Below are 10,132 nucleotides of genomic sequence, written 5' to 3' on the forward strand. Positions count from 1 at the left end.
ACTTTTTGGATTTATTAAACATATCCCTTATTTATTCTGCCTCTCTCATTAAGTTGAGTCTTTTTTTGGCTATGAACAAAGCCATTCCAAGTCCCAGTGACTGACCGCTGCAATGACTGACCGCAGAGACTCTGAGCTCACAAGCTTTTTGTAGCTCTGCCTCTCAGGGCAACGACTCCCAAAAAAAGACGCTGCATCATGGGGCCCACACGTTTGTGCGTTCCCCTCTGATCTCCCCTCTGAAAGCCTAAACAGCAGCTGGTGAGATTAGAAAGGAGAGGACACTGACACACACACACACACACACACACACACACACTCACCCTTACATAAAGTCAGTCGGCCACAACGAATCCAGTTTAGACTGGAGTACCTTTTCATCAGGGATACTTCTGACTGGACACAACTTGCGGGAATCTCTCCTGGCATGGATCAACTTATCTTTAATCTGATTTTCTAGAGATTTTCATAGATCTCATCAAATCTTATGGTGGACCTTATGTTTAATTTGAGTTTCTTTGTTCAAACTTCTTCCCTTTGGGATCTCCGCTAAGTTATACCTTTATTGACTAATTCTTCCTGGTAGGTGCTTATCAGGCTTTGGCAATGAGTTGTTTCGGTTATCGTCGAGAGCTGAGTAAGTATGAAGATGTTGATGAGGACGAGCTCTTGGCATCGCTCAGCCCAGAGGAGCTGGCTGAGTTGGAAAAGGAGTTGGTGGACATTGATCCTGATGCCAACGTGCCCATTGGACTCAGACAGAGAGATCAGACAGACAAAACCCCAACTGGTACCTTCAGCAGAGAGGCCCTCATGAAGTACTGGGAAAATGAGACCCGTAGGCTTTTGGAGAACGAGATAGCAGGAGGAAGCCCCAAACTGGTGAGAAAAACACTTAGATGGGGTTGTCAGAAATGGTTGTATGGTTCACTGAATAGGTATTTGGCCCTGGAAAGATTTGTTTTATTTTTGCTATTCTGTTACACTTCCTGGGCTGACTTTCACCTGTGCTGAAATGCCATTCAGGGATGAAGAAGCCGTTACCAATAAAGCAACATAAGAAGCCCAATTACAGTTTGTTAAGGCAATCAGGAAAAGTATTTCAAGAAAAAGTCTTTGGAGTTTCTCAAGAAATTAGTCAGGAAGAGGAATATATTGGTGCAAATGGATCTTTCTAAATAACCAGAAGCTAGTCCTTCCACAGTGGTTAAAGGTCAAGATCATTTGTTGGCAGACCTGACACTGAGAGCCTTCAATCCTGAATCAGTGACACCACTTAAGTTAAGAGTAAATGTATGAAAATTCCATAAGAAGCTTGAAAGATGAAGAAAAGATTAATGGAGTTAAAAAATACTTTATGACAAAATGATAAAACCCCTCTCTCTTTGTCCTGGTATTTATCCAATAGAAAAAACATGAGCAATCACAGGAGACCAAAAACAAATGTTTAGCATTGTTAAAAGTCAGGTAATCAGAAAAGGCCATATGGGTTTTCATAACCATCCATTTTCCATCACACTTATCCCAAGTGGGGTCTCAAGGGGTGCAGGTGCCTATCTACAGGCGAGAGATGGGGTCCACCCTGGACAGGTCGCCAGTCTATCGCAGGGCAACACAGAGACAAACAAACAGTTGTGTTTTTGGACTGTGGGACGAGGCAGGAGTACCCAGAGAGAACCCACACATGCTTAGGGAGAATATGCAAACTCCATGCACAGTAATCAGGGAACCAAACCCAGAACCTTCTTGCTGCAAGAAAGCAGTCCTACCCACTGTTCCACTGAGCAGCCCATGTTTTCATATATTGCAGGTAAATATCTGATGGCAACTGAGTTTGACAGAGACTGTGAAATTAGAGCAAATCTTTCTGGGGTATACACATATTTTTTCCTGGTCTAAGATCTGACAAATGTGTATTAAATAATTCAACATTGAACATTTCTGATTGTTTAGCCCTAAACATCACCCCTGTTCAGCCCAATCTAATAAATATATCCAAACACAGGAGGAAGAACAAGAAGATGAGTGTCTGACAGAAGAAAACAGTGAAGAGGAGGAAAAAAATGATGAGAATGAAAAAGAAAGGAAAAAGTTGGACATTTCAAACAAGGAAAATCACAAAGAGGAAGATAGTGATGATGATGAAGAAGAAGAAGAAGAAGAAGAGGAGGAGGATGAAAGTGAGGAAGAGGATCCTGTAACTGAAGAGGAGGATGATGAAGAAACTAAAGACAATAGACCAAAACCTGAACCACCAAGATATACAAAGCCAGAGACGATTCAGGCGTTTAAACCAACCCTACTGAGACCTCAGAGGGTGGAGCCCACCAGGCTGACTCCTCCTCCTCCACCAGCTGACCTGAACTCCACTGGAAACCCTACAGTTGTTGATGACGCTTTGCAACACGTCCTTGATGATGATGCCGAACTCACAGAAGTGAATCTGAACAACATTGATGACATTAAACAGGTAAAAAAACTAAATGTCTTCTTTTCATCCCTGCAGTTTATACCAAGGCTTCCCTCTTTGCTGTATGCTAGTTTCATTTTAGAATCAAATTTATTCATTTTAGATCCTTCTGTTTCTTTCAATCTCTTTTATCAGGAAACTCTTATCCGATTTGCTGAAGCACTAAGATCCAACACCCATGTTCGAGTCTTCAGTCTTGCAAACACCCGGGCTGATGACCACGTCGCTCTGGCCATTGCTAAGATGCTGAAAGAGAACGCATCCATCACCAGCCTGAACATAGAGTCCAACTATGTAAGTGGGAAGGGCGTGTTGGCATTGGTTCAAGCACTTCCAGGGAACAACACCCTCACCGAGCTTCGCTTTCACAACCAGAGGCACATGTGTGGAGGACAGGTTTGTATTCAGTTTAAATCACTCAAACATTACAGTTTTTATTAGTTGTAAATAAACACAACGGCCTGCTGCAGGTAGAGATGGAGATGGTGAAGATTCTGAGAGAAAACCACACTCTGATCAAGCTTGGTTACCAGTTTAACCTTGCTGGTCCCAGAATGAGCATGACTGGAATACTGACCAGAAACCAGGACCGCCAGCGGCAGAAACGACTGCAGGAGCAAAGGCAACAACAACAGGGCCAACAGCAAGATGGAGCCGTCAACCCCAGAACCTCTGCTCTGGTGAGCATCTTTACTTCAGGCTGCAAGACTGATTAAACCAAGATCATTCAAGTTAATTCATAAAAAAAGGGAAAAAAACAATAAAATGAAATTACACTCCTATTCAATATACCTGATTTCAGCTCAAAGTCCCACTATAAAGTCCAGCGCTGTTTTTTAAATTCACCCCAGTTAATTTGATTTGTTTCTATTTCATGTATTTCTAGATTCTCATCTAGCTGAATTACTAATTATATAAATATTTCATCCATATAAAGTATTTAGTAGATTAAAATCTCTAGATTGGCTGTCTGGCCCAGAGAAGTGCAGGATTACAGTTATTTGTGCTTAAGGATCAAACTGCTAATTGGTCTGCTTATTGTTTCTGTGGTTCAGCCTTTTACTCTCAGAATCTGATCACCACTAAAATTAAATCTTTTATTCACCCAGATCAGAGGGAACCAGCACAAGATGAACTTTAAAAATGCTAAAAAAAAAGAAAAAGAAAATATATTTAATAAAATAAAAAAAAATGAAAACCCCTAAAAATGGACCTGTAATATTCATGTAATAACTGCCTTATAATACACCCATATCTTTTTTTTCCACTTGCCATTTTTCCCCCACTTGCCTTTTTTTGTCTATTGTGTCAAATAAAAAAAAAAACACAATATCTTTTTAACCCATTTTTATTTACCCATAAACTGTTTTTCATTTGCCTCCATTAAACTGCTCTAATGTGTTTATTTTCTCTTTAAAAGAGAGGAACACCCAGCTCATCGCCTTACAGTTCACCCAGGGCCTCCCCTTGGTCCTCACCCAAACTTCCCCGAAACAATGAGTTGAAAAAGCAGACTCCACCTGCACCTCCTCCTCCACCTCCTCCTCCACCTCCTCCACCACCCCCACCCCCGTTGGTGCCATCGCAACAGCAAAAGAATAAACCTACAAGGATGATAGCAGAGGTCATCAAGGCCCACGAGGCAGGCAGCAAGAAGGTGGCCAAACCGAAAGGGAAGAAGGGGAAGAAGGGGAAAGGGACGGCGAAAGAGGAGACGGGCTGCATCCTGAAGGAGCTCAAGAACGCCCTGAGACCTGTGTCAGTAGAGAGACGAGGGGAGGAGGGCGGCAGCAGGCCATCGACGCCCATGAGGTCCGCCCACGACCAGCTGATGGAGTCCATCCGCGGCAGCAGCATCAGGAACCTCAGACGGGTGAGGAGGGGGTCATTGTAAAGCCAAGATCATAAAACAAATTCCTTATTTGGATATTCTGGTTTGAAAAGTAGAAGCATACAAACTCTCTAAGGGGAAACATCCCAATCTAGGAGTTTAATTTCGACAAGGATGACACACAGTCAGTGGTGTCTGATTCATCTTAGTCGCTGATGTGGTATAATCCGATCCTGGACAGCAGTAGGTAGAAAAGGCTGATTTACCACCAGCCTGCACTGATGTGAGCACATTGCTTTTAGAGCCAGGAAAGGACGAATACAGACAATGACAAAGTCATCCAGCCTGCATTTTTACTCTGAAGTGGATGATAAGCTGGCTTCCATAACAGAGGAATGGAAAACATAGATAGCAGGGCAAATAATGAAACTAAAAGCGCATATTTTTGAGAGCTCTGCTTGCTTTTTTTCCACCAGTAAGTGGAGATTTGAGTATTAGCCTCCCGTTGCTGCTGGAGCACAGCTTGTTACATTGTTTTGGAAAATCATCCGTGCCCTCAGATAATGGGGTCTCTGGCTGTAGCTGGTAAATTCCATCCACTCAGCACAGGTATTTATAGAAACTGTTCGCTGGGGGCTTCGATAACAGCAGACTTGACACTTTATCACATTAGCCTGGTTGAAAACAGTCAGGATGCTGCTGTTCAGTGACAAACTTTTAATGTTCTTCATCAATTGTCTCATTTTTGTCCTTTAACATAATTTGTCATTTTCCAGGTGGAAGTTCCACATCATCTACGATGAGGACGCAGAAAATAGTGATCAGCTCTGCACTATAATGGTGATAATGAGGATGATGATGATGGAGGATGAGACCATCCTAAATTCCCACCTTGAAAAGATAAAAACATATATGCTGGGAATTTGCACTCAATTTGAAATATCTTTACGTTTCATAAATATATATAATAACCCATTTTTAACGTTTTATTCTTAAAGTAATATGATTTTTTTAAACCTGAGTAAATACAGAATGCAATTCGTAAATGATTATTTAATTTATTAAAAGCAACCTGGCTTTGGATGAAAGTAATTTGTTCATAAATCTCTTCAAAATTTGGGGAGGATGTGAATTTTTTTATATCCATCAGCCATATTGTATGATCAGATAGTTTCTATTTAAAGAATATATATTAAATGTCTAGTTTGAATGTGATAAGTTGAACACAGGCCAGGTTGCTTTGGATAGATTTCCCCTTAAAAAACAGTGTTTTGTTTAAATACTCTAGTTCCTTAGCCTGAAATATGATCTTTAACATTAAAGTGTGACAAGAAGCAAAAACAGCACAAAACCATCAGGGGGGAAAACATTGTTTTAACATTTACGGTCTTCTTATTCTGAAATGTTTACTGTTTTCTACATGTCTAATTCTTTGTAAGACTGTAAATATGTTTTGTTCTTAGTTGAAATATGTGTGTTCAATTCTGAATATATCATTTGCTTATTTGTAGCACAATGGAGGGAGACTTTTCTGTTTGTTCTTTGGTTATTGGATGAGTTTTATCCAAGGGGAGAAAAGTGGACAAGCTGTTATAAAGAGTTTTTTTTTTTATGTGTTTTTTTTTAATTTTATTCGGAGTGAGTCAGCTTACTGGTAAGGAGCCGCTGATGCACAGTCCCTCTCAAAGACGTGGACAACACACCCACTCATCTAGCGTGTTTTTGAGCCGTGTTTTTGCGCACTTTGTCTGATCAAATTGCAATACAGAGCCAGTGGAGAGAAAACAAACTGACGGTGACATCAGTGCTGATGCCAGTATCACCAGCGTCACCTAAAAGGCTTCCTCTTTGTGTTCTTATGTAAACAGGGAAACGTGCTAAGATCCTAACACAGTCAGGGAAGCAGTTAAAAATGCACACAAGATGTGATAAAAGCAGTAAATTTCAAATGTTATCAAAGGATCAGCAGAGGAAACTTTGTTTTGTTACATTTTATAAAAACTGGACATTTTCTAATATTGCAAAAAGAGGCTTCGATTTGTATTTCATTTTGATAAAAATTAAATTTCCTTAAAGTTGATCAAATATTATTCATGTGTTGTGATTACGTCAGCTGCCATATCTAGGATTTTGCCAGAGTCTGTTTATTTATTTAAATTGCACATTTTATAAGGAGGTTTGCCCTTAAACATTAAGTTTTTTGTGCTCTGACTGTCGAAGCTCTGTGCAGTTTCCTAAGGGCCTTCAGAAAGACAAGAATATGAGCTTATGGGTCTGATAAGGGTATCTATATTTCAGCTAAAGGTTTTCATTTTATAGACAAACTCTTAGGGCAACAATTTTATCCTCCTTCAGAGATAATCTATTTTCTTTAAAAAGAGCTGATTTTCCTTAACTCTGTTATATTTTGCAAATGTTATCCCTTTTTGGATAAAAAAAAATCTTACATTTGAGTAAATTTCACTCAGACAAATTTCCTTTTTAAGCGCTGCTCTGTAGTTTGATGGTTTCCCTCTAGATTTTCCTAAAAGATGTGCACCTAAAATGATTACCTTCTGTAATAAATACAGTGAGCCACTGTGGCACCATCTCTGGATTTATCCAAAACTCATTCCTGACACGTTCCTGCTCTCTAAGTGAATGTTACCTTATATTGAAGGTGAGATAAACTTGGGTGTTTTTGCTTTTTAACAACTGCTCACATATAAAAGTTAATGTAAGTGAATATTTCACTAATCTCATGGCTCAGTTTTTGTTTTTTCCTCTTTCCTATGTAGAAGAGTTGTTGTTTAAAGCCTGGTGAAGTAAAAACGATCCAGTTACATACATTTCTTAGAGGTGACAAAACCATTTATCCTCTATCGAGTAAATAGAGGGAATGCTTTCTTTGCCTTTTTAGTTTATGATATGAATCATTTCCGCTTCATATTTGGTAAGAATAGAAAAAAGCATGATAAAAGACCCAAACAGAAAGAAGAGCTTATGATGGGACGGGTTGTTTGGAAGCATGGAGAGATATAAGCCTTCTAATCCTGGTCTCCTGTTTGTCTGTTTCTCCTTGACTGCACAACTGTTCAAAGTATAACAGAGACTTCAGGAGGAGGATCTTAAAAGGTAGGTCATTACCAACATAATTAAATTTTAGGCTATATTTAGGTTTTAATATAAAGCATATGTGGTTAACTGATCTTTTGCAGCTGTTTTGCTTTGCTTTGAGGAGGAAGCTTGCTGTATGCAAGGTTTCTTTTAACTGACAGAACCAGAGTTGGGTTTGTCAGGCCGAGGGGCGGGGCATCTACCCATAAAACACAGTGCAAAACTATATCGCTACCATAAAGACTTACTTTGAGGATTCTACAGAAGTCTCATTGTTTTTTAAAGAATTTTAGCACCATTCTGAAAACCACACAATATCACTGAGGCTGCTAAGATCATCAGCCATAAACTCATGCCCCCTGACTTCTCTGTCGGTGCAGTGCATGAGTCTATTGTGTCAAATTATCATTCTACTAACAGCTGAACTCGTATTCAACTCTCTTTGGGTATTCCACACAGCGTTTGCTGGCATGATGTGAAAGGAAACCGGGTTACATAGGAGTTCAGGCATGCAACTTTTACATACAGGCTGGTTTTTACAATCTGTCATTAAGTTGATTGACACATCATAGTACTTCAATTCACTGTCTACTTTTTCACTTTTTGAATTTTTTACACAAATTTTAAAAAAATGAGTCTGTGATAAGCCAACACTGCAAAAACGATATATCTAAAAATGTCTTAAATTAAGCGTATTTACTCTTAACTTAAGAGAGTAAATTAGATTGAATGAGTACTTTTACTTTTAATTATTAAAATAATTACATAATATGCACTTAAAATGAAACAATGGAATTTTTTGTACTTATTTTCAATGTAAGTTGTCTTGTTCCAATAGTAAAGTGCCTCCCTTAACTCCTAGATTCAAGAAAAATGCACTTATTTTAAGAAAAATAAAACTCATTTAGAAAATCTGTGTGGTAACCTTACTATTTGGCAATTCATCTTAATTCTATTAGAAAGCATGACATATTCCCTCTAAATGGGGCTTAATCTGTAAGGAAAATAAATGTGGGGAAGGAGGTTTGAAAATCTCCACCACTTGGAAATCATTACCCAACATATATTGTCCAAAAAATCAGAAGCACACAAACAGCAGGTCAGCAATTTTAAAAGGGGTGCGATACCAATCAAAACTTGCTAACTCCATTAGTTATTAAGAGTATAAGGAATTTTTTTCATGCAATTTCTTTTTTTTGTGTGTCTGTAATGTTTTGAGCAATTTTCAAGTAATGAGTCTGTGTAAAAAGTAGATTTTAAATAATGTTTAAAGATTTTTTTAATTTTTCTTGATCATCATCATCAACAACCTTATTTGTTATTAGCTTTAAAACAGCCAACAGTTGAAAATAAGGTGCTGAACATAGCTAAAAAATAATAAAACACAATAAAGAATAAAATACAGCATTAATATATAAATCTAGGCAATAAGAATTTCTTTAAGCTAAACAAAAAAGTTCAAAACAACCAAGTCTTGCTAGTGTTAAAAGATGACGAATAAAAAAATAACATAAAATAAATAAATGGTGTTTTACGATTACTCCAAAAAGCCTTCCACCTCAAGGAGGCAGATTATCAAGAATGCATCCATTACCCTGCAAAAGAGCCATTACCTAAAGTAGGAACATTGATGCAGGATGTTATGTAACAAAATTATTCAAATTACCCAGCTGGATGAATAACATCAAGTCAAAACCCAAATGGTGCTTCTGCTTCTATAAACGCTTCTGTGAGTCTCTGTGTCGTAACACCAGTGGAAAGTGCCATTCCTTCTCTAATCCCTTTTATAAGCTCTGTAGCTGATGAAGGTTCAGCTGATGTGGGCATTACCTAAAAATATATAGCCTGCTAATAAAAGGTTCCTTATTTTAGATCATTTATTGCATGCATAATAAAGAGTGATCAATTTAAAGAGCGGGTAACATTTATTATGCTTTACTTTCCTCCATAGTTACTATTCCTACCCACCTTATGGGGCAAAACATCCTCAATAAAATGTGTTTTTTCTGAAAAAATCCCATTTTAAGAAGCATGGTGAAAAGAAAAATGATACACAGCAATTTTTGTGAAGATCAAACTTTTATTGGAGTTTACAACATTAGAGTTCAATACTTCTCAAGTCTCTTGAAGGACCTGGTGTCATTTTTTTTTTTACTGTCCTAAAGTAGCTAACAGAGAAATATGGCTGCTTTGTTTCTTGCCACAGAGCGTTATTACACTTTAACAGGTCTCTACCCTAGTTGAACAAGTGGCACTTTGTCTTTCATGGTCAGAACATTTAAGATCGACAGTTTGTTTTTTGTAAAAAGGCAAAAAAAAAAAACCCCAAAAAAAGATAATAACCAGCAGAAAAGGACCCGAAAATATATATTTGTTTGTGATCTGGTGGTCAGCTACTCAAGTTATCAGTAAAAGCTGCTATTTCTCAGGCAATTGGCATAAGAACTAAGGTTATTATCAAACACCTGTTAATAGTCTTATTTCAAAGTTACCATAATCAATGACATGTCATTAAAGGGAAATTAAGAGGAATATTTAGAGCTTAATGAGCTGCTAATTGAACCTAGAATGTGGGGTTGAGCTAAAACAGCTTCCAATAGAAATACAACTTAAGAGGAAAAAAGGTTTTTCCATCAGCTTAGTTTCCTGATGAACAAATGTTTAAACTGTATAGCTGTACGCAAATCTAACTTCTGCTTATTTTTCTTTAGGATTTACTTTTAACATGCTTTTTC

The 10,132-nt window shown here is 38.0% G+C and overlaps 1 protein-coding gene across 1 annotated transcript; it reads left to right on the plus strand.

Annotated features, from left to right (window-relative positions):
• The first annotated feature begins 359 nt into the window (after positions 1 to 359).
• On the plus strand, positions 360 to 6,981 carry lmod2 (leiomodin 2). The gene is made up of 6 exons (XM_015380444.1): positions 360 to 882; positions 2,006 to 2,470; positions 2,606 to 2,866; positions 2,941 to 3,150; positions 3,891 to 4,343; positions 5,078 to 6,981. Exons 1-6 carry the CDS (start codon positions 607 to 609, stop codon positions 5,102 to 5,104), a joined length of 1,692 nt encoding a protein of 563 aa, XP_015235930.1. The 5' UTR covers positions 360 to 606; the 3' UTR covers positions 5,105 to 6,981.
• The last annotated feature ends 3,151 nt before the right edge of the window (positions 6,982 to 10,132 follow it).

The sequence above is a fragment of the Cyprinodon variegatus genome, unplaced genomic scaffold (assembly GCF_000732505.1).
Source record: "Cyprinodon variegatus isolate N-32 unplaced genomic scaffold, C_variegatus-1.0 Scaffold214, whole genome shotgun sequence".
In the NCBI taxonomy this organism is placed as follows: Eukaryota; Metazoa; Chordata; class Actinopteri; order Cyprinodontiformes; family Cyprinodontidae; genus Cyprinodon; species Cyprinodon variegatus.

What these genes read in the sequence shown, in the direction of transcription:
- lmod2 (XM_015380444.1), top strand. Translation starts at nt 607, where the DNA reads ATGAGTTGTTTCGGTTATCGTCGAGAGCTGAGTAAGTATGAAGATGTT. An exon ending in GGCACATGTGTGGAGGACAG is followed by an intron (nt 2,867 to 2,940) that starts GTTTGTATTCAG and finishes GGCCTGCTGCAG; the next exon opens with GTAGAGATGGAGATGGTGAA. An exon ending in GCATCAGGAACCTCAGACGG is followed by an intron (nt 4,344 to 5,077) that starts GTGAGGAGGGGG and finishes GTCATTTTCCAG; the next exon opens with GTGGAAGTTCCACATCATCT.